The 22587-nt window shown below is 41.2% G+C and overlaps 1 protein-coding gene across 1 annotated transcript in view; it reads left to right on the top strand.

Annotated features, from left to right (window-relative positions):
* The window catches only part of LOC143387429 (zinc finger and BTB domain-containing protein 41-like), a 39155-nt gene that overhangs the window by 9849 nt on the left and 6719 nt on the right, over positions 1 to 22587 (top strand). The window contains 2 exon segments of the mRNA XM_076841854.1: positions 12614 to 12716; positions 13048 to 13207. Coding sequence (XP_076697969.1) covers positions 12614 to 12716; positions 13048 to 13207 — 263 coding nt within the window.

The following is a 22587-nucleotide window of genomic DNA, read 5'->3' as shown; positions in this document are numbered from 1 at the left end:
ATGGTAAGATTATACTTGGTTTGTAAGGAACCACCATCATCTCTCTTCCAAAGTGACTGTATCATTGTACATTTCCACTAGCCATGAAAGAATTACTGTTGCTTCACATCCTTGGTATCTGTTAGTCAGCTTTTCATTGTTGTGACAAAATATTTTTGGGGAAAAAAAAGACCCAAAGAAGGAAAATGTTATTTTGGTTTACGGTTTCAGAGGTTTTAGCCCATTTTCAGCTGGCTCCATTGTTTTAGGCCTGTGGTGAGGCAGTACATGATGGTGGAAGGGCATGGTAGAGCAAAGCTGCTCACCTCATATCGATTGGGAAACAGAGAGAGGAAGGGACCGGGGACAAGATATATCCTTCCAGGGCATACCCCCAGTGACATGTTTCCCCCAGTGAGGGACCACCTACAGTTTCCACCACCTTCCCAAAAATGCCATCAAATTAGGAACCCTTTCATGGGCTCATCCACTGAATCATGATCCGATCATATTCCAAAACCCCAATGCTAAACATTGCTGTACTGGGACCAAGCTTTCAATACATGAGCCTCTGGAGAACTTTCTAAATGGTAACTGTAACAACAGAATTTAGTATTGTCAGTATTCTGAATTATGGCCATTGTAATAGGTGTTTAGTGGTATCTCATTGTTTTAATTTATGTTCCTAATTACTTATGATGTAAAGCATCTTTTTATGTTTATTTGCTATTTGTGTATACCTTTGGTGTGATGGATGTCTACTAGATCTTTGGCCCGATTTTTTAAAAAAAAAAAATTTAAGATGTAGATGAACACAATACCTTTAATTTATTTATTTTTATGTGGTGCCTTACATGTGCTGGGTAAGCACTCTACCACTGAGTCATATCTCTGGCCCTTTGGCCCAGTTTTTGATTGGGTCCTTTATTTTATTTATTGTTGAGTTTTGAGAGTTCTTTGTATATTTTGGATAATATATATAGCCCTTTATGAAATATTTCTTTTAAAGTATTTCCTCCCAATCTGTGGCTTGTTTTTATTCTGTCACAGAAGAAATTTTTTATTTTAATAAATCCAGCTTATCAATACCTTGGTGGATTTGCCTTTGGTGTCATGTCTAAAAGCCATTGTCAAACCCACAGTCATCTAGGTTTTTGCCACTATGTCTTAGAATTTTTATAGTTTTACATTTTACATTTAGGTCTATGATTCATTTCAAGTTCATGTTTGCAAAGACTCTAAGGCTTATGTCTAGACTAATTTTTTAAAAAATTGCATATGGTAACCAGTTTTCTCAGTTGTGTAGCATTCATTTATTTATTTGTCATGTCAGTTGATCATATTTATGTGACTCTGGGCTCTTTTATGTTCTGTTTGTGTAATTGTCTTTTCATCTGCCAATACCATACTCCCTTGACTTTATAGTTAAGTCTTGAAGTAAGTTTTCTAACTTTGTTCTTCTCCTTCAATATGGTGTTGGCTATTCTGGATTTTTTTTCCCTCTACATAAATAAACAGGAGAATTTTTTGATACTTAAAGAATAATTTGCTGGGTTTTGATTGGGATTGCATTAATTCTTGGGTCTAATTGTGAAGAACTGGCATCCTCACAATATCAAGTCTTCCTGTCACTGATCATGGACTATATCTTCATTTATTTAGTTGTTCTTTGATTTTTTACATCATAAATCATGTAGATGTCTATTCATTTTGTTAGATTTTTTACCTGTTTCATTTGGGGAGACTGTTGAATCACTATTAGTGAATTTTGGATATTAAATTAATGAAAGAAAGTTATACTGATTTGGAGGAGTACTGTATATGCTGCAGTTCCCACACATTAGTAAATGTGATGGTTTTTATTTTGGTAGCAAATGTGTTCAAGGTCATAAACAACTTTGTGGGTTTTTTGTACCATGGATTGTACCCAGCCACTGAGCCACATCCCTAGCCCTTTTTATTTTTTATTTTGAAACAGGGTCTCATTAAGTTGCTTAGGGCCTCACCAATTTGCTCAAATTGTCTTTGATCCCCCAGCTTCAACCTCCCGAGCTGCTGAATTACAGTTACATGCCACTGTGCCTGGCAGTAATTCATTCTTTGATTATTGAATAGGTTGGGGTGAAGCATTTTTATTGTATAAAACACTCATTTTTCAAGGAATAGTGTAAACTTAGCATATGTAAAATGAAATACTGTACTTGATGAATTTTTTTTTTTGCCTTATGCCATGACCAAGGTGGAGACCATGATCTAGATGTGGTATAGTTTGATAAATTTTTGACAGTTAATCCCAAAACAAATTATTGTCATCCCAGGGGGAGGCCTTTATCCTATCCTATTCAATGTTTTTACTAACGTAAGTAAGAATTCTTTACAGTAAATAAAAACAATGCAGGTAAATAGTTTTACACATGGCATAAAGCTGGCAGGGGTACTTAATATACCTAAAAATAAAAATATATTTAAAAATAAAGCTGGATATAGTGGCACATAACTGTAATTCCAACTACTCAAGAGACTGAGGTAGGAGGATTGCAAGTTCAAGTTCAGCCTAGGCAATTTAGTATGATATCCTGTATTTTTCAAAATAATTTTTTTAAAAGGGCTGGGATATCATTCAGTGCCACAGTATTTGTCTGGCATGTACAAGGTCTGATACTGAAAAGAAAAAATTTTGGATATTATGAAATAGGTCAAAACAAATAAGATTAGGAATAAATACAAAATGGTAGACTCATGGGAATGATCTTTTACTCATTGAGTCTTGAAAAAACAGAACGTGGTGGTACATGATCCAAATTCCTCATATTATAGATGGGCTTAATAGCAAAGGCTTTTTAGGCAAAGGCACAGTGTAAACAAATAGACTGACAAAAATCAGTATAGTGTTAAACTATGTTAATAAATGTGTTTTCAGAATTAGGATATTAATAGTATAAATGGTTTTGGATATTGGCAAATATAGAGAAGGGTAGTTTTGGTGATATAGGATCTTAAAGTCACGTCATTAAAAAAACTGTTGAAGTACCTGAAATATTTTATCTTGAGAAACAGAATCTTCCTCTCTCTTCAGATACTTTCAAGGGTATATCATACAATAAGGCATACTTAATCTTTGTGATTCTAGTACACAAAGGTGGTTTATACAGAATTCTTTTTCTATCCTAACCCTCTCCAAGTTGCCTTTGCTAAATTGTTCTTTAATAATATTTCATCTGAGAAATTCTAAGGAATCATCATATGGAAATAGTTTTTGTAGTTACTAAATCTGTAGTTGGAGACATGTTCATAATTAGAAGTTGTATGTGAAAAACTCTTTTAGACTTTAGTACCAGGAAAAATAGTTTTCTCTGGGTTTTCTTTCTTTTTGAAATGAAAAACAATTATTAATATTTTTTGTAGAAACATCCTAAGAAAACTTAGTAAATTGTATAATCAATATATTTGCTTCTGCCTCTTTTTCCTGTTCCTGATTATTACAACATTTATTAAATAAATGACTTAGTAAGTAAGTAAACATTTTAAGTACATTGGGTGGAAATTCTAAGATACAAGTTTAGTTTTACTACCAATTATTTATTAAGTATTAGAACTTACAAATTAAAGTAATTGTTTTGTGATAATTACTTTCCCATCAATGAAAGCATCCTAGTACATAAGCATATGTCAAACTGGGCAGATGTTAATGTTGTTTACAGAAATTCCTATAAAGGGATTGAACTAGAAAAATTTTCAGGCTTATTGAAAAGTTATTTTTTTTCTTTTTCTTTCTTTTTTTCTTTTTTAGTTGTTGATAGACCTTTATTTTATTTATTTATACATGGTGCTGAGAATCGAACTCAGTGCCTCACACATGCCAGACAAGTGAGCCACAGCTCCAACCCAAAAGGTTATTTTTCTGTCATGTTTCAGCATATATTTAGGAGAGGTATTCCAGTTTACGAAGTAGTAAGGTTTAGCTAACCTGCTAACTAAAGTTCAGTGAGAAAAATATCCAAGGGAAGTACATTGTAATAAATTTTTATTGAATAATTGCTAAATATATGATTAACTTTGTGTTAGAATCTGGGTATATTATCCCTTCCAAATTAAATTACAATATAATGGATAGCCAAACAATTAAATTAATCACTACATTATAACACTGTGCTCAAACAAATATTTTACATATGGTTAGATAGTTCATATGATTTTTTTTTAGAGAGAGAGAGAGAGAGAGAATTTTAATATTTATTTTTATTTAGTTCTTGGCAGACACAACATCTTTGTTTGTATGTGGTGCTAAGAATCGAACCCGGGCCACATGCATGCCAGGCGAGCACGCTACGGCTTGAGCCACATCCCCAGTCCCAGTTCATATGATTTTTAATAAGAGTTGACATTCATTAGGAGAAAAATGTTAACCCATTTTGTCTCAAGATTTCAATTTTATAGGTGTAGGACAGTGTTGCTAAACTTTACAAATTATTTCAAAAGAAGACATGGAATAAGTTTGTAATTTGGTACTGTCTATTCTGCATGAAATCAAGCATTTTCAACTGTGCCATACAGAGAGCACATGTGCAGTAAATATTTATTTGAATTAGAGAATTGCTTTAGGGCAGCTTGCAAAAGTAGTGTTTTCAGTATTCAGTGACTTCAGTACTGGTAGTTTAGCTAAACATTCAGACTTCATTTGAAGCCAGTAAACAGACAACTGTGCAATCCAAAGAGACCAATTTGTTCACTTTTCAATTCAATAGTAATTTTCTTTTACAGTCATGTTTATATAGAGTAAAGGTCAAAGGAAAAGGTGTGTTTGGAGCATTCACACGAATAAGTTTGCTACAGTGAAAGATTTTTGGTATGCTGATGGAAAGGGGACAATTTAAAATAGATATTATAAAATTCAGGTAGCTATTATTAAAGACAGTTTTTTGAGGTGTAATTGACATCCATAAACTTTATGTTTAAAGTGTATGATTTCATCAGTTCTGACACATATGCACACCCAAGAAATTATCATCACAATAAGGAAAATGCGCAGATCCATCACCACCCCAAATTTCTTTGTACTTCTATCCTCATGGTTCTCTGTCCCTTTCTCCAGGCAACCACCCACCTACCTCTCTGCTGTCACTGTAGGTTAATTTGATTATTCTAGGGTTTTATGTAAATGGAATTATATCACATGGACTTTTTTGGATTCTTTCACTCAGTGTAACTATTTTGATATTTATCTCTGTTTCTGATCATATCAGTAGTTCATTCCTTTAAGTGCTCAAAGTATTACATTGTATGGATGTACCTATTCACAAATTATGGCCATTTGGGTGTTTCTAGTGTTTGGCTCTTACAACTAAAACCAAGCTGAACACCTGTTTTACAGATCTTTGTGTGGACTTAGCCTCTCTTTTCTCTTTGGTAAATACCCTGAAGTGAGATGAGTATATCATGTGGTAGGTATATTTTTAATTTTTAAAACTGGCAAATTGTTTTCTAAGTTGTTTGTTTCCTTTTACATTCCTATCAACTATGAATGATGATTCAGTTGCTCCAAGTCTCTTTCTTAAATACTTACTGTGGTATTTTTTTAAATTTTAGTCCTATGATAGGTACCTAGTATTATCTCATTGTGATTTTTTTAGTTTTTCTTTTTTTTTTAGTTGTAGATGTACACAATACCTTTATTTTTTATTTATTTTTTTATGCAGTGCTGAGGATTGAACCCAGTGCCTCATAAGTACAAGGCAAGTGCTGTGCCACTGAGTCACAACCCCAACCCCTCATTGTGATTTTAATTTGCATTTTCCTATTGGCTATTGATGATGTCAAGCATATTTTCATGTCCTTATTTGCCACTGCTTGGTAAAGTATCAAATCTTGTATGTTATTATTTATTGAGGTATTTTTTTATTATTAAAATTTAAGAATCCTTTATATATTCTAGATACAAATTATTTATTAGATTTATGATATTTTGTTCCAGTCTGTCATATTTTAAAGAACAGATATTCTTAATTTTGATAAAGTTCAATTTATGATTTTTTTCTTTAATATATTGCACTTTTGGTATCATATCTAAGAACTCTTTGCCTAACCCCAAGTCACAGAAGTTAGCTCCTGTTTCCTTGAAGAGTTTTATTGTTTTAGGTTTTACACTTAGGTATATGACCCATTTTGAGTTAATATCTGTGGTGTATGGTGCAAGGTAGGAGAAAAAAGTTTATAGGTTTTTTTTTTTTTTTTTTTTTTGTATTGGTATTTAGTTGCAGCACCATTTGTTAAAAATGAACATTGTCTCTTTGCTGAATTGCCTTTGTACCATTGTTAAAATCAGTTTTCTTTGTCCACGGGTCTATTTTGGCCTCTATTTTGTACCATGATCTTCTTATTTATCTTTATATCAGTACCACATTGTCTGAATTACCATCCCTTTGTATTAGTGTTTGTCTTCCAGAGGTTTTCTCTTGCAAAGTTTTTTAGACTGTTTGTGGGTCTTTGTGTATCCATTGGAAGTTTATAATCAGCTTACCTGTTTATACAAAACAGCCTGCTGGGATTCTTATATATTGGATCTATGAATCAGTTTGGACAGAATTGACTAAACAGCATTGAGTCTTACAACAAATGAACATGTTATTTCTTCCCATTTGTTTAGATTTTCTTTAATTTCACTCAGCAATCTTTTAAAGTGGAAATCTTGCATATCTCTTTCAAATTTGCCTTAAATATTGACATTTTGGTGTTATTATAGTATTTTTAAAAATTTCAATATAAAATTTTTTATTACTGGCATAGAATGACAATTCAGGGTTTTTTTGTTGTCTAGCTCTTATATCATGCAGCTTTGACAATCTCACCTTATAGCAGTAGCTTTTTGGTGTATATTTCATTGGATTTTTTCTATATAGATAATCTCATTTCAAAATAAAGATGGTTTCAATTCTTTCTTTCTCACTTGAATGTCACTTTTTTCTTGTCTTATTAAACTAAGCAGAATTTCTTGTATTATTGGATAGAAATGAAGGGAGTGGTCATCCTTGTCTTGTTCCTTATATTAAAGGAAAAAAAAAACATTTAATCTTTTCTTATTATGTGTGCTGATAACAGTAGTTTTTTCTGATTTTTTTTATCAGAATGAGAATGTTTTATTTCTAAGGTTTTTATTGTTGCTTTTGAACTAAGAATGGGTATTGGATTGTTAGATCTTTTCATAAATCTATTGAAGTTGTTTAATTTTTGTTTAGTAATATAGTGATGTGCATTGTGTTTTGAATGGCAAACCAGTTTTGAAAAATTAGCCTAAATCTCATTTAGTCATAAGGTATTGTTCTTTTTATATATTATTGTATTTAATTCATTAAATTTTTGCTGGGAAGCTGGATGTGGTGGCATATGCTTGTAATCCCAGCTACTCTGATGCATGAGGATCACAAGTTCAAAGTTACGCTGGGTAACTCAGTGAGACCCTGTATCAAAGCAAAAAGAGCTGAGGATGTGGCAGTAGCCTAGCCACATTAGAACATTAGCTTAGCATGTGTGAAGTCCTGAGTTCTATCCCTTTTTACAACCCCCCACTCCCCCACAATTTTGTATAGGATTTTGTACCTGTGTTCATGAGGGGTGTCACAATATCTTGTAATGTTTTTGTCTGGCTTGGATAGCAGGTTAGTGTTGCCCTCAGAATAAGTTAGAAAATATTTCCTCCTCTTCAGTGTTCTTATAGAATTGGTATAATATTTTTCCTACATGTTTGTTGGAATTTACCAGTGAAGTTATCTGGATCTGAAAAAAAAAAATTTAAGGGAAGATTTTCCAAACTACAAATTTTTTAAAAAATAAACCTGTGACTATTCAATTCCAGTTTTATTTGAAGGTGAGTTTGGTGTTATCTTTCTAGAAATTTGTCCTCTTCATTTAGGTTGATGAATTTATTGGCATAAAGTTTTTCATAATTCCAAAATATTTCCTAATTTTTCATAATATTTCACCATATGTTCTTTTCATATCTGTACAAACTATGGTGATTTCACCTTTTCTTTCCTGATATTAGTAATATGTACATTCTCTTTTTTTTTTTCCTCATCAGACCAACTGGAGTTTTACCACTTTCATCTGTCTCCTCAAAGAACCAGTATTTTTTTTTCCTTTGGTGCTTGGGATCAAGCCAGGGCCTTACACATACTAAGCACACACTGTACTACTGAGCTATACCCCAGCCCAAGAACCAGCATTTAATTAGTTTATTTTTCTTTTTTTAGTTTATTTTTCTCTATGTTTTTATTTATTGATGTTTCTGCTCTTTCTTCATTATTTCCTTTTCTCATTTACTCTCTGCATGTTATTTTAATGATTTCTTTTGCCATATTTTTAAATTTTTATACATAAAATGTGGTTTTTTCAAGATCATGATTTAAATTATTTCCTCCCTGAGACATAAAAAGATATTGAGGCACAGAGAAGTTAAAACAGACAAGCAGTTAAGACGCATAGCCTATGTTCTTTTTCTTCCAGTTTAATAAATGTAATAGAGGAAGTAAAGGTTATGGAGAATATACAGAGCCAGTGCTTAGCTTTTGAGGAGTGGAATTAAAAGGACCTAGGAGGGCTGGGGCTATAGTTCAGTGGTAGAGCGCTTGCCTCACACATATGAGGCACTACGTTGGATCCTCAGTCCTCTTTATTTTTTTTTTTATTTTGGGACAGGGACTCAGTTGCTGAAGTTGGTCTTGAACTTATGATTCTACTGCCTCTGTCACAGCTGAAATTATAGACATGCACCTGTGTGCCCAGTTTTCAGATGTTAGTTATTTTTATTTTATCAGTTGTAGATGGACACAATACCATTATTTTATTTATTTATTTTCATGTGGTGCTGAGGATCAAACCAAATGCCTCCACACATGCCAAGCACGTACTCTACTGCTGAGCTATAACTGCAGCCCCAGGTGTTAGTTCTTAAAGTGGTTTTTTGTTTTTAACATTGGTCACAGATACCTCTCTTCATTGTTGTCTTATGAAAATAAATTAGAATAGCTAGGAGTAATTCTGAACACAACTAATGTTTCCTTGGACTTAATGAACAAATCTACTTTTTGTATCTATTAACAAATTTTTTTTAAATTTCTATTAATGTCTACTTTGTATTTCTATTTGTGGTGGTTATGGTAACTATAACAAACAGTATTGGCTGGTGTCGGTGCCAAGATATGGAATAGAAAGAAATTTCAGGGGGCAGAAAAGGAGAGACTTACAAAGATTTATATCAGTATCTCACTAAAAGCAGTGTCACTGATAAGTATGTTGAGACAAGAATAATGTAATAATATTTCTCTTGTCCATGTTAGACAGTTGAATCTCTCTTCAATCTAAATTAGGGTACTATATTTAGGGATTTAAAAAAAATACATAACAACTGTTTGCTGAGAGGCACTCCTGTGGCCAGTGGTCGATTGTAGGCAAGAAACTAAAGGTAAAATAGAGGTGTTATTTTCCCTTGCCATGAGAGCAATGAATTGTGTTTATTATGCTATGTTTTCATTTTTTAAACGAAAGTGTGGTTGAAAAAAACAAGCTACTCCTTCGAAAGCTTAATTCTCAATATTAAGAAAACTCAATTTTCTGAATTTTTACAGGAAAAAAAAGAACAATGGGGGGTGGCAAATAACTAGTTTGTTATCAGGGCAGGGCAAGGACCCTGATTCTGACAATCTGCCACAACCACAGGCTTACCCTTGCATCATTCACCTGTAAAAGGAGATGGTAATGGTACTTTTCTCCTGGTTGTAGGTTAAATGAGAAACTATGAGTTGTCATTCAGTATGTTTTGAACAGGAAATCATTTTTTTCCAATTTAAAATCTCAAGGAAATGATTAAGGTTTATATGCAGATAAGAAGCTACTTAAAGTTATTGCATTTCTAAAGTGAATCTAACTTGCCTACTTCGTCTACTTTGAGAATTACAATTTTTTTTCTCATTAGACAAATTCAAGTGAATTTCCCTGAATTCATAATTCTTTTAAAGCCGTTAGCTTTTCAGTGCTAAAGATTGGCTCTTCAGTTTTGTTTGGTCTTAAACTTTCTAGTGTTTGGTAAACAATATATGAATAAATATTATTAACTCATGTTAAATTCCTTGAAATTTGCACAGTGTTTTTATGGTGTGTGCACACACTTTTCTCTTTTATGACAGGTACTATGGAATGTGCAGTTTGCTCTTGGTTGAGGCTTCCTGTTGCTTGACTTTAAGGTTACAGGAGGATAGTGAGGTGCAGAATGTTGAGTAATATAAAGTTTTGTAGTAGAGCTACAGGTATATGAGCTTCTTCTTTCTGGAGTACTCTCTCTTGCCACCTGCCTCTCCATCTACTATCCATCTTATTCATTAAGACTTAGCTTCAGCACTTATGTCCTCTGGAATCCAGCATTGTTGTCAGTGCCTAGTGAAATGCCCATCCCCACACCCCCTGCCTTCATAGCATTTTGCTCTGGTAATATGCTTTACACACTATGTCATGGTTGTCTGCCTTCTATCTTTCTAACAAATTATAGAATGAGAAAAGAGGTCTTACTCATCCCATTACCCAGTCCCCAGCAAAACTCCTAGATGAAGGTGCTCAGGGAAATTGTGTTGGACAGGAAGGCTTTGAGTCCAGTGCATTAGATTTAGAGAATAAGAACATATGGTTTATCCTTTATCCTAACAAAGGTATTTTTTCTTCTATATTCCAGCCTCCCCCAGATAGGTGTGTGTCTGTGTGTGTGTGTGTGTGTGTGTGTGTGTGTGCGCACAAAATGTAAAAAGGGCTGTGGATGTGGCTTAGAAGTAAAAACACTGTGGGTTCAATTCCTGGTACCAAAAAATAAAACAAATAAATAAAATAAAAATAAAAATTTTAAAAAGCAATGAGAGGAGCTAGCCCCTAAGTAGAGATGGGCCAACTGCCAAAAGAGGTCATCAAGAGCCAAGGGACGGGATGCTGCACAAACATCTTGCAGGTATCATGGCCGCTGTGTTGTGCTAAGCCCTGGAGAGCAGCCAACTGCCCCAGACCTTCAGCTTCCTCTGCCCACAGACTGCAGTACAGGCACATCCAGCTTCACTACATGCCACACTAGCTAGGTGACCCTGGGGACTTACTAAGCCACCATGTGCCCTAGTTTCCTCATCTGTTAAATGGAACAGATGTCCCTACATCACACGGTCACCATAGGGATGACCTGCAGGAAATAAGTATGTCTAAAGTCATGGAAAAATCTCTAGCTCAGCAGGGGACTAAGGCTATGACATCATGCACAGAGGGTCTTCAGAGTCACCTGCTGACAATGCAGAGTGGGCACAAGGTGGGTTCTGGATCCATGTGGTCAGTGCCCCACCTCTCCATTGTACTGGGAAAGGTCCCTGCAGCTCACTGTTTTCACCCTGAACTCCACAAGGTGAGTGGCATCAGCTCTTCTCCAGCTCCAGGTCAGCCCTTGTGGGCTCCTTCAACCACTGATTTCCACCTCATGGCCACAGCAGGTCGAGGGCAAGGCTGGAGAGCCTGTTAGAACCAATGAGGTTTTGGAGGAAAGCTTTTCCTCTATTACTACTACTAGTAGTAGTAGTAGTAGTAGTAGTAGTAGTAGTATTCTTGTTCTAATTAGTTATACATGATAGCAGAATGCATTTCAATTCATTATACACAAAAGGAGCACAGCTTTTCATTTCTCCAGTTGTACATGATGCAGCATCACACCACATGTTCTTATCATTTCACCATCGTTCCTTCCCCCATTGCCCTCTTATCCCCTCCCTCCTCTTTGCCCAAAGTTTCTCCATTCTCCCCCTGCATCCCCACCCTCATTATGGATCAGCAACCACTTATCAGACAGAATATTTAGCCTTTGGTTTTTGGGAATTGACTGACTTAGCTTAGCCTGATATTCTCCAACTTCAATCATTTTCCTGCAAATGCCATAATTTTGTTCTCTTTTAATGCTGAGAAATATTCCAGTGTGCATTATGTACCACCATTTCTTTATCCATTCATATGTTGAAGGGCATCATGTTTGCTTCCACAGTTTAGCTATTGTGGATTGAGTTGCTATGAACATTGATGTGGCTGTGTCACTATAGTGTGCTGAGTTTAAGTTCTTTGGGTATAGACCAAGGAGTGGGATAACTGGGTCATTTCCCTCTGTTCTGAAGGAGCATCTTTTGTTACCTGGATTAAGCAATGAGGCAGGGAGCTGTGGATGCCATGAAACCAAGGGGTGGGATGGTCTGGAGCACTAGAGATAGTGGCCAGGAGGGTAAGGAGGAAGTGCAGGCAGGCAGAGTCACACCTGTACTCCAGGGCTACCAGTCGGGTGCCTAGATTGATCTCGCCTACAGCCTTCAGATTGATCGGTGATATGAGCAATAAATTCCACTTAACTAATCTGAGTTGCATTTTTTATAATTTTCAAATAAAAGATTTCTAATGGTTTAAATAATCTAACCTCAGATTAGGTTATTTTCTTTTACAGAAGTGAAAACTATGTCCAGGTAACCAATGTCCCAACTGCCAGGATTAAATGGATGTCGGGGTCTTAATAGAGCAGGTACCCTGAGGTGGGGCTTACAGGTGCCCTGATCAGGGCCTGGCTATACCCTCCATGACACAGTGGTGTGGAGACTGCAGGAAATGCAGGGGTGGCCCAGGGAAGACCCTTGGAAGGACCCAAGCCAGTTCCTTGAGGACAACCTCCAGGGAAGTGTTAGTGACAGGTAAGTGACAGCTCCCTGGGGACCCACACTCTTTTGGCCATACCTGGACAGCAGCAGGTCACTCATTTCCAATATAAGCACAGCCTGAATCCCTGATGGACAGAACTGCAGTAGCTCAGGTGGACTGCAAAAGGTGCCCCTGGAGGAAGGCCCATACTGGGTTTCCAAACTCACCAGGGCACATACCAACTCATGTGGGAAACAATGTGTGCCCATGGTACTCAGGATGAGTCACAGCCCTCTGTGAGTGACAACTCCCCCTTCAGGGGTGAAGTGCCTCTGCTTCACAGCACCTTCATTACACAAGAGAGCTTCTCTTCTTGTGTTATAGTGAACCTGGAACACACCCAGCCAATGCTCTGGAAAATGACAGGGCAGGATCTGAACACCAAGGAGCAGACATCAAGCTCTGTAGGGCACCCACCTTTCCACTGGTGTCTCAAGCACAGCCTGCTGATGGGCACAGGCCCAACTTGGACACCAGCTGGCTGGTAAGTAGAACCCTGGGTGGCCTGTGGATGTCAAGGGAGAGACTTTTATAAGAAATAGAAGCTAGGAGTCATGGTGGGCAGGTAGGATGTGCAACACAGAACAGAAAGATGGCACCCCCAAAATTACTTGCCAAAAGGGCCAAAACCTAAGTGGTTGCTGCTGCCTCACAAACAGCTCAGTTCCAAGCTCAGCCCTCTCAGTGGAGGCATGAGGGTGACAAGTTATTCCAGGGCTGCTGGGAGGGTCTGCAGCCAGAAACACAGACAACCTGCTCATTATTCACCATAAAGGTGTCTGAGACCTTGCACAGAGCAGCCTCATTCATTCTCTTCTGGGCGGGAAGGTTCTGGGAAGCTGCTGCTAACCAGGTATGTCCTCTATGGCATCTACAGAAGGTCAAGAGGCCAGGCCCAATCAGGGAAACCTTATGGAGCAGGGAAAACACAACACAGAACCCAAGGTAGCTGAGGCCAACAGGAAGGGGATTCCGGCGGGCAGGGTAGAAGTGTCCCCCAGGCAGGCAAGTCAGGTCCTGGTCCCCTGGGGCCTCCACCTGAACACCTGGGCCCCTGCTTCCAACAAATGCAGCTGCAGAGGCACCAGAGGGAACAGGTCAGTCCAGACACCCGAGGCTCAGCCAGGAATAACCTCTAGAGCCTCCAGAGTCGAGGTGTGCTTCCACCAGGCAGCCTCTGTCAAATCATGCCAGCAAAAGGCTGAGGAAGGGAAGCCACTGATGCCCGAGGGCCACTTGGAGCCTCCCACCTGACCCACTCAGGCCCTGCTAGGTCACTTCCATTGCTGCTGGAAGTTCAAACCCCTGAGCCTCTGGAAGGACCCAAAGCCAGCAAGCAGAAGCCCACAAGCCAGCACCCAGTGGCCACTGAAGAAAGGGCCAGGAGGAGGCTGGCCACCTCCCCATTCCCCTGTGGACCATAGCACTCTCTCAGGCAGGTGCTAGGACATGCTCAGATTTGCTCGGGTGGGATGGGATGTGGCTGGTGGCTTCGTCCTGGCTTCTGAGGTCCAGGCCACCCCTAGGCTCTGCCCACCCCCTGGGAACATCAAGTCTGAGCTCAGAGACCTTCTCTTAACAGTGACACCAGCTCAGGTGAAGCATGATGCAGGTTCACTGTGGCACTGGGAAGCCACTGCCCAGAGACACTTGTGCTCACCTATGCACTAAGCTCCCAGTTTCTTTCAGTTGCAGCTTCTGAACCTTCAGGCATGTATTTTTTTAAAAAAATCTCTGTTGACAACACCACACACAGTGTGGAAATCATACAAAAATAGACAGTTTGGAGTGGTTCTGCTGCTGTTTTGCAGTGCTGGGGCTGGAACTCAGGAACTCACACATGCTGGCAAGTGCTCCATACTGAACCACACCCCTGCCCCTAACACTTGAAAGTGAACACTCACAATGTTGTCTATTACCACCTGTACTAGGCTTCCACTTCATCACTCCAAAAGCAACCAATCTCACAGTCTCCCCTTCCGTGCCCCCACCAACTCTGAGCTACTCATCTCTCTGGATGAGCTGGTTCTGCACATTTTCTATAACAGGCCTCACACAGTTTATGTCTTGCACCTCAGGTTCCTTTTTTTAGCACTGCATGTCTGAGGTCCACCCTCATTGCAGTTTGGACACGTACACTTCCTTCTTTAATATGGTTGACTGATATTCGATGGAGTATATACAGTCTAAGGAGTCCACCTGCTGTTCACCCGCTGAGGACACCACGGGTTTCTGTGCCACTGGACTGCCATGGCTCTGCTGCTCTGAATGTGCAGACAGGCATTTGTTCAAACACTTGTTCTCTTTTCTCTTGAATGAATACTTAATGGAACTGCTGGGTCATATGGCCATTCCAATTTTAACTTTCTGATAAGCTGCCACACTGCTTTCCACAGTGGCTGTAGGACTTCACATTCCCTCCAGCATGACACCACAGCTCCAATTTCTCCACCTCCTCCCCGACACCTGTGACTTGGCACTTATTATCACAGCTCTCCTAGTGTGTGTTAGGTGGTGTGTCAAGAGGTTTTGTATTGCACTAAACCACCAATGCGTGCTGACACCTTTCACAGGCTTCATGACCTGTGTGTATATTCTTTGTATATATTCTTTGGAGAAAAGCTTTTGCAACCCAGGTGTGGCAGTGCATAACTGTTATTGTAGCTGCTTCAGAGGCTGAGGCAAGAGGATCTCAAGTTAAAAGCCAGCCTGGGTGATTTAGTGAGACCATATACAAATAAAATAAGAAGGGCTGGACTGCTGTTCAGAGGTAGTGCTGATCTATCATGCAGGAGGCCCTGAGTTTAATTCCCAGTATGAAGAAAACAGGGATGGTAAGGCAGGCTGCTTCCAGAAAATATTTTGTCCAGAATTAAGTTGTACTCTCTTTTTGTTGTTGAGTCAGGAGTTCTTTATATACCATGGATACTAAACCCTTACCTGATACATGATTGACAAATACTTTTCCATTACACTGGCTGCATTTTCAGTTTTTATTGTCATCTTCTAAATGAAAACAGTTTTCATTTTGATGAAATCCAATTTTTCTAGTTTTTCTTTTTGTTTCTAGTACTTTTGATACCATGATTGAGCAAGTTTTGATAAACTTTTGGTGACCAACTTCCCACTCTATTATATTCCCTCAAATTGAGTTTTATTTCTATAAAGTCATCAGTAAATGTCTCCACCTTTATTTCTACTTTAGTTTCTTTCACAACTTTTAAAAATACAGACCTTTATTTGTTTATTTTTATGTGGTGCTGAGGATGGAACCCATGTGTTAGGCAAGGGTTCTACTACTGAGCTACAATCCCAGTCTGGCACCTTTTCTCATTGGTGTTTTGCAATTGCACACATTGATGGTATTTGGTGTTGCATACTGGTGCATGTGATACACAATGTAACAATACCATTTGGCCCAGATTCCTCCCAGCAGTTCCCCTTCCCCCCTACCTTCCACCTGTACCTTCTCTTTCTCCCACTGGCCTCCCTTTGATTGTAAGAGGTCTGCCCCCACCTTCCATCTCCTTTTTCCTCTCTAGCTTCCACATGAGAGATAAAATATAGGACCCTTGATCTTCTGAATTCTTTACACATTATCTCCTTCTTTTATTACTCTAAAAGGTTATGGATCTTGTTGGTCTTTTGAAACAATCAACCTATTGATTCATTGTTTTTTCTCTATTGCTCTTCCATTCTCTCCTTGTTTTTTTTAAAGACCTAGGGCCTGAAGCCCATTGACTCCTGTGGGATGGACCAGACACTGGGGGCAGCCAGGCTGCTGCCCATGTGTTAGCACTTCTAGTGCCAGCTGGACTGCAGTGCAGTAAGTTTTCAGGGAAAAAGTCAGGGAGCAGGGGACACATGGCAGCAGTTAGGGTAACTCAGCCCAGCTCAGCCACCAGGGAAACAGAGCAGGAGCAGGGATGGAGTCAGCATTGCTCACTCACTCTTTGGATAGTCCAGGATCCTTCATTGGACATGGGCTCAGCTGCATTTTCCTTCCAATCACTGGAGCCTGGGGACAAGCACAGGTACCCATCTTCCTTCAGCACTTTCCTGCACTCCATCTCTTCTTTCAGGGATTGGGCCATGAAGGAGTTATTGTTTCAGAATCTAAACAGGGAGATAAAGGACAAGTCAAATCATGGAATAGGCAGGGAGCACCAGAAGGCCACACTGGTATGACCCCTGCAGAGATCAGCCCTGTCCTCCCCCAAAGCCCTGGTGTGGTTTGTACTACAAGCCAAGCAGGATGTGGCCAAGGACTTAGCCTCAGCTGCAAAGAGTGAATCAGACAGAAAGTGCCTGGCTGTAAGGTGCATGTAATCCCAGCAACTGAGGAGGCGGAGGCAGGAGGATTCCAAGTATGAGGCCACCCTCAGCAACTTAGTGAAGCCTTGTATCAACATAAAAATAAAAAGGGCTAGGGATGTGGCTCAGTAATAGAACACCTCTGGGTTCAATCACTAATACCAAGGAAGAAAGAGAAAGGGTTGGTGCAGGAGAAATGGAGAGAAAAAGAAAAGAAAGGGGCAGGGCAGGGACAATGTCCAAAACACTCCAAACTCTGCAGCTCTAAAACAGAATCTGCCCTTTCCTTCCTACAAGAAAAGTCCTCCTTGCTCAGGGCAGGAAGCCTCAGTCCAGGTACCTCCCAGCAGAGTCCTGCCTCCCTTAGCCTAGCACTACCCCATGTATCTACCCTCTTGTCTATGGAGAACCTCACCTGACCAGATATTGCCAAAGTCTGGCTGGGCACAAATCACAAGCCACTCAAGCAGGAACAAACTTTATTTTCCGAACTCCCCCGAACCCCACGTGGTCTTTCCAGCGACACCACACACCAACCGGAACTCCCTACACCAGAACTTTACCAACCAACGCGAACTCCCCAGGAATCCCTGGAATAACTTCAAAGTAGCAGGTGCCTGAGGCGGACAGCAGGGGTCTATATACAATTGAATACACAGCCTGTTTCAATCCAGCATTATCTTTTTTTTTTATTGGTTATTCAAAACATTACAAAGTGACTCGCCTCTCAACCAATACTTCTGGCAAAATTCCAGGCATCATCACGACTGGGCTGTGGCCCTCAACAAGATATGTCACATACACAGTGCACACACAGCCACTCAAGATTGCATACCTGAGCCCAAATTTGATCTTTCGAAGAATCTCTATTGTCAAACCTGGGTCTTGATGATATGGTGCCATTTCAAGTCTGTGCCTGGAACCTTCTCTGAGCTGACTGCCCAAGGCCCAGGCCTGCTGGGCTCCAGGTGTCCCATCCCCTAACCCCTTCTCTCTTTACTCTCCCAGCACTTTTACCACTGCATCTCCTCCCTACACATTCTATGAAGACCTTAGGTCCAGAGTGCTGGAGGAAGAAGACCCTCAGGCACACACACTAATGGATGCCCAAATGCAGGTCTCTGACCCTATACCAAGTCCTCATGCAAGATTCAGACCCTATGCTAAGTCCATGTGTAGAACTCAAACTCAACACCAAGACCACATGCAGGACTCAGACCCTATACCAAGTCTTCTAACTGCCCACACACAATACATCACCAAAAAGTTGAAAAATTTTCTGCCACATACCCCACTCCCAGACCACTTCCCTTTAACAACTGACATTTAACAATAAACCCAGGATTCTGATTGGCCCCTTCTCATTATAAGAGCTGGGTGAGCAGCTCTAGTGAACCTCATCCAGTCAGAACCTGGCATCTTCTCTGGACCGAGAGACAGACTCAGGAGATCCAGGGCTCCTTCTGGAGTTGGACACACCCGCCTACTCCTGGGGGTCCATGATGGTGTGCTGGATGTTGGACCTTGGCCAACATCAGTTTTATCTGCAGCCTGAAGACATAGCTGTCATAGGCAAAAGGGTCAGGCTGCCAGGACCAGAGAAAGGAGAAAGACCCTAGGCACACCCAAACCATCAAGCCAGGCCCTGGCTTCCTGTGTTCTCCATCACAAATAGTTCCAGGGACTGTAAATCTCAACAGGCAATCCAACAAAAACAAATAAATATGGCCATCTGATTTCCAAAAGATGCCTGGCTTCCCTGCTAATGGAGATCATAACTGTATCTACAGGGGCCACTTCTGCCCACCCCACTGGACTATGAACAAGATGAAACACTCCCATCACTGGGGTGGGGAGAGGAGGTGGGAGAGGAGATGAAACATCAGGCACACTGCAGCCAAGGCAGGTAGAGAGGCTGGAGGCTAGCAGAGGTTGCCCCAGTAAGCATCCAGTCCTGAGGTACAGGAGCATGTTCTCTAGACAGACTGGCCAGGAGCAGGAATCTGTCTGCCCACAGCTTCAGACCCTGCCAGGGCAGAGTATTCCAGCTGCTCAGTACACCAGTTTCCTTAGAAATGTGAGGAAGAGCTGGACATAGTGGAAAATACTTATAATCCTAGCAACATAGGAAGCAGAAGCAGGAGGATCACAGGTTCAAAGCCAGCCTCAGCAATGAGGCCCCATCTCAAAATAAAAAATATTAAAAGGGCTGAGTATGTACCTCAATGGTCAAACACCCCTGGGTTCAATCCCCAGGACCAGAAAGTGTGTGAAAGCTCACACCAACGCACTGACACTAGATAAGCTCAAAAGACCTCTGAAATGCCAAATGTATGTTATGATAATTTTGTCACAACTCAAAAGCAAACACAACAGGGCACAGCACAGAAGGCTTTGTCAGCCTTTTGTGTGTCCAGCGCTGGGGGCAGAGGGGAGCAGAACTGAGACACCACATGCCACGGCGCTGGGGACAGAGGGGAGCAGAACTGAGACACCACATGCCACGGTGCTGGGAACAGAGGGGAGCAGAACTGAGACACCACATGCCAAGGCTCAGGCCTATTCCCCACCTGATGCATATCCACTCCCTCCCTGGGCAGGGCCTCCAATGGAGACCCCTGGGAGACCTCAAGGGAGAAGACCTTACACTTTGGACTTCATTCTTTTGAGATGAGGTCTTACCCACTCATTCCAGGGACTGGACTGAGCCCCACGCACCCTGGGCCTCAGAGTCAAGGCTGCTTTCCTTCCAAGTGGTGTCCACCATCTTGGCTTCAAGCAGCATGCTCCCCACCTCCCAGGAGCCTTGATGCTCTGGCGATTCTGAACTTACTTGCTCCATCATTGAAACTTGCATCCTCCAGGAAAACACAGAATAATAAAGAAACACACTGCCTGGGCCTTCACGCCTCCTCCAGGAACCTCCCAGAATTGGGGAGGGGGGTTCCAACTTGGTCCCTGGTGACCTTGGCAGGAAAGGGTGGCCACACCTCTCAAAGACCTCACCCCACCCTCACCCCCTTCCTGTGCAGGTTTCCCCCACATCTGCATCTAAGGACCTCTAGCCCTGGGTACCTGGCAGAACACACTGGGGCCTGGGATCCCTACCAGCAGATGAAACCACCTGGAGAACTTCCAAGTGACTGAGAGGAGTGGCCAAGTTCCCAGTTCCTGCTTCATTTGGAATTACTGTAAACAGTTACCCCCAGGTGTGAGGAAGCCAGACTGGCACCCCTACCAGGCTCTGGCTCAGGTGAGGTGCCAGGCCACTCTGCCCTCTCTCTCTACCTGCAGGAATGGGCACCCCCTGGAAGGCAGGCCCTGCTAGTGTAATGGATGACAAACCCAGACCTGGATATAAAATGAACTATCAGAACACTGTGATGAGAAGTAATGCCTATAAAAGGGAGGGTCCCTGCCCCTTTCTAGTCAGCTATCTCCAGGAAACCTGGTTAGCAGAAAAGACTTTTGTTTTTTGGATTGTAAATAACTTCCCCTAGGAATCTAATGACTCCTCTTTGAAGTGTAAATACCTCTGTGGAGGCTCAGGGACAGGGCCAGAGATTTTCTCTTTGCTGCTTCTTCTCTGATTGTTGCCACAGTAGAACTCCAGTATGAGAAGAATCAGGGGCATTTGATAAAAAGGCCACAAGTCCCTCTTCTGGTTCTGATGGCAAGAGGTTCTGCGTCCATCCCAGGCCCTCACCAAAAATGAAGAAGGGCGGAGGGTAGTGGCCTTTCAGGGATGCTCTGCAGCAGGGTGAAGGTGAATTTCCACTTCCCAAAGGGATGGGCACTAAATAAAGCCCCTCATGGTCCTGTGTCTGCCCCATTGTCCCTTTTCTGGCCACTGTTAGGGACCACCCTATCTTGTTGCATCTTTGATTTTAATGCCAACACTGCGGCAAGCCTATGAAGACAGGCTGGCACTGTTTATCACTCAGACAAGCAGTCCTTTTCTCCCTCAAACCAGGAGAAGCAAGACCTCAACCACAGTTCAACCTGCATGTGAGCTCAAGAGGGTTCAAGCCCTATCTCTTCCTGTCACTAGCTGTGTGGCTTTCACAAGTTACTTAACCTCTCTGTGTTTCATCTCAACATCTATAGCACAGGGAATTATGATAATGTCATGTTTAGCACAGTGCTGGGAACATCACAGGTTAGCAGCTTGTTTTTTTTTAATCTCTGGGACTGCAAACCCTCCCCTCCCAAGGGCCCAGCTGACAGATGTTCTTCCTGATACCCAGTGGTGGGGAACCCTGGTGGCTCCACCAATCCACAGCTCTACCTTTACAAGGCAGGAAATCCACAGCCATTCAGATCACTAAGTGCATCTGCCCAAGGCCCAAGACCCAAGGCTAAGTTAGGTTCCAGAAGAAAAGATGGATTCCAAATCTCACTGTAATTCAAAGCCCCTTCCCAAAGAGCCAGAGATCAAACACCAAGGAAGCAAAAATCAACCAAAGAAAGCAGCTGCCTCCTCACACCTCCTGTGACCTAAAGGAAGCACCTGAAAATGACAGCAGAGCAGGGGAGAACCCCCTCACATCCACTCACACCCATGACACCTGCTCACACTCGGACCAAGGGTCAGCTAAGGGTGAGCAGAAAGCTGAAATAAGGACTTTGTTCCCACTCAAGCACAGTTGTCAGACTGGATTATCAGGGTACCTCCTCTACACCAGTCTTCTTTCAAGTCTTAGGGTCCCATCTGGCCAGGCTCACAGGCATTTACAAGGATTTCCAGGCAATTGCTTGGAAGAGGTAGAAAAGATGTTGTTCCCTACTTTCCAGTGAATAGGTACCTATGCATGGTTGGCGTGAAAGTCCTGTTTTTGAAGATGCAGAAACCAGTCTCAAGGTGCTCCAAGCAGATAAGGGTGTTGAAGCATGTCTGCCTTTTGGAGCTGGTGCATGAGAGTAAGGAGCTCTGACAGCAGGGTGATCACACTGTGAAGATGGTCTACAATCCAATGAACCAAGTCTGCAGCCCTCAGAGCCTGTGGACAAATGCAAGACCAAAGGTGATGCAATGGCCTGCATCTGACCCACGTGAAAATAATGTTTAACGTGACAAAACATGTACATGATGTATACATGTATGATGTTAATTGTAGTGTATGGCCTAATAGAATTAGGAAACAAGATGGAAAAGAGCAGAACTATGTGGATGGTGACAGGAGCAGTTCCTTTTGCAGTGCTTTACTTGGAACAGAGGTGATTGTGGAGCAGTAGGATGATAGGAGCTTGAGGACATGGCCAGTGGCTTCAGGTGGCTTCACCTATAGCTTTGTTCTAAATGGATGGTGTTACAAACCAGGTGCAAAAGCCTATCCTAGTTATTCCAGCAACTTGGGAGTATGAAGCAGGAGGATTGCAAGTTCCAGGCCAGACTCAGCAACTTAACAAAGCCTTAAGCTACTTAATGAAACTGTGTCTCCAAATAAATAAATAAATAGCCTGGGATGTGACTCAGTGTTAAAGTGCCCCTGGGTTTAGTCTCTAGTAACAAAAAAAAGAGGATGGTGACTTGGGTGTTGTGGCCATGGC

Source organism: Callospermophilus lateralis, assembly GCF_048772815.1.
Source record: "Callospermophilus lateralis isolate mCalLat2 chromosome 11 unlocalized genomic scaffold, mCalLat2.hap1 SUPER_11_unloc_2, whole genome shotgun sequence".
In the NCBI taxonomy this organism is placed as follows: Eukaryota; Metazoa; Chordata; class Mammalia; order Rodentia; family Sciuridae; genus Callospermophilus; species Callospermophilus lateralis.
The sequence above is the reverse complement of the archived record's forward strand: the minus strand, read 5'-3'. Positions and strand labels throughout refer to the sequence as shown.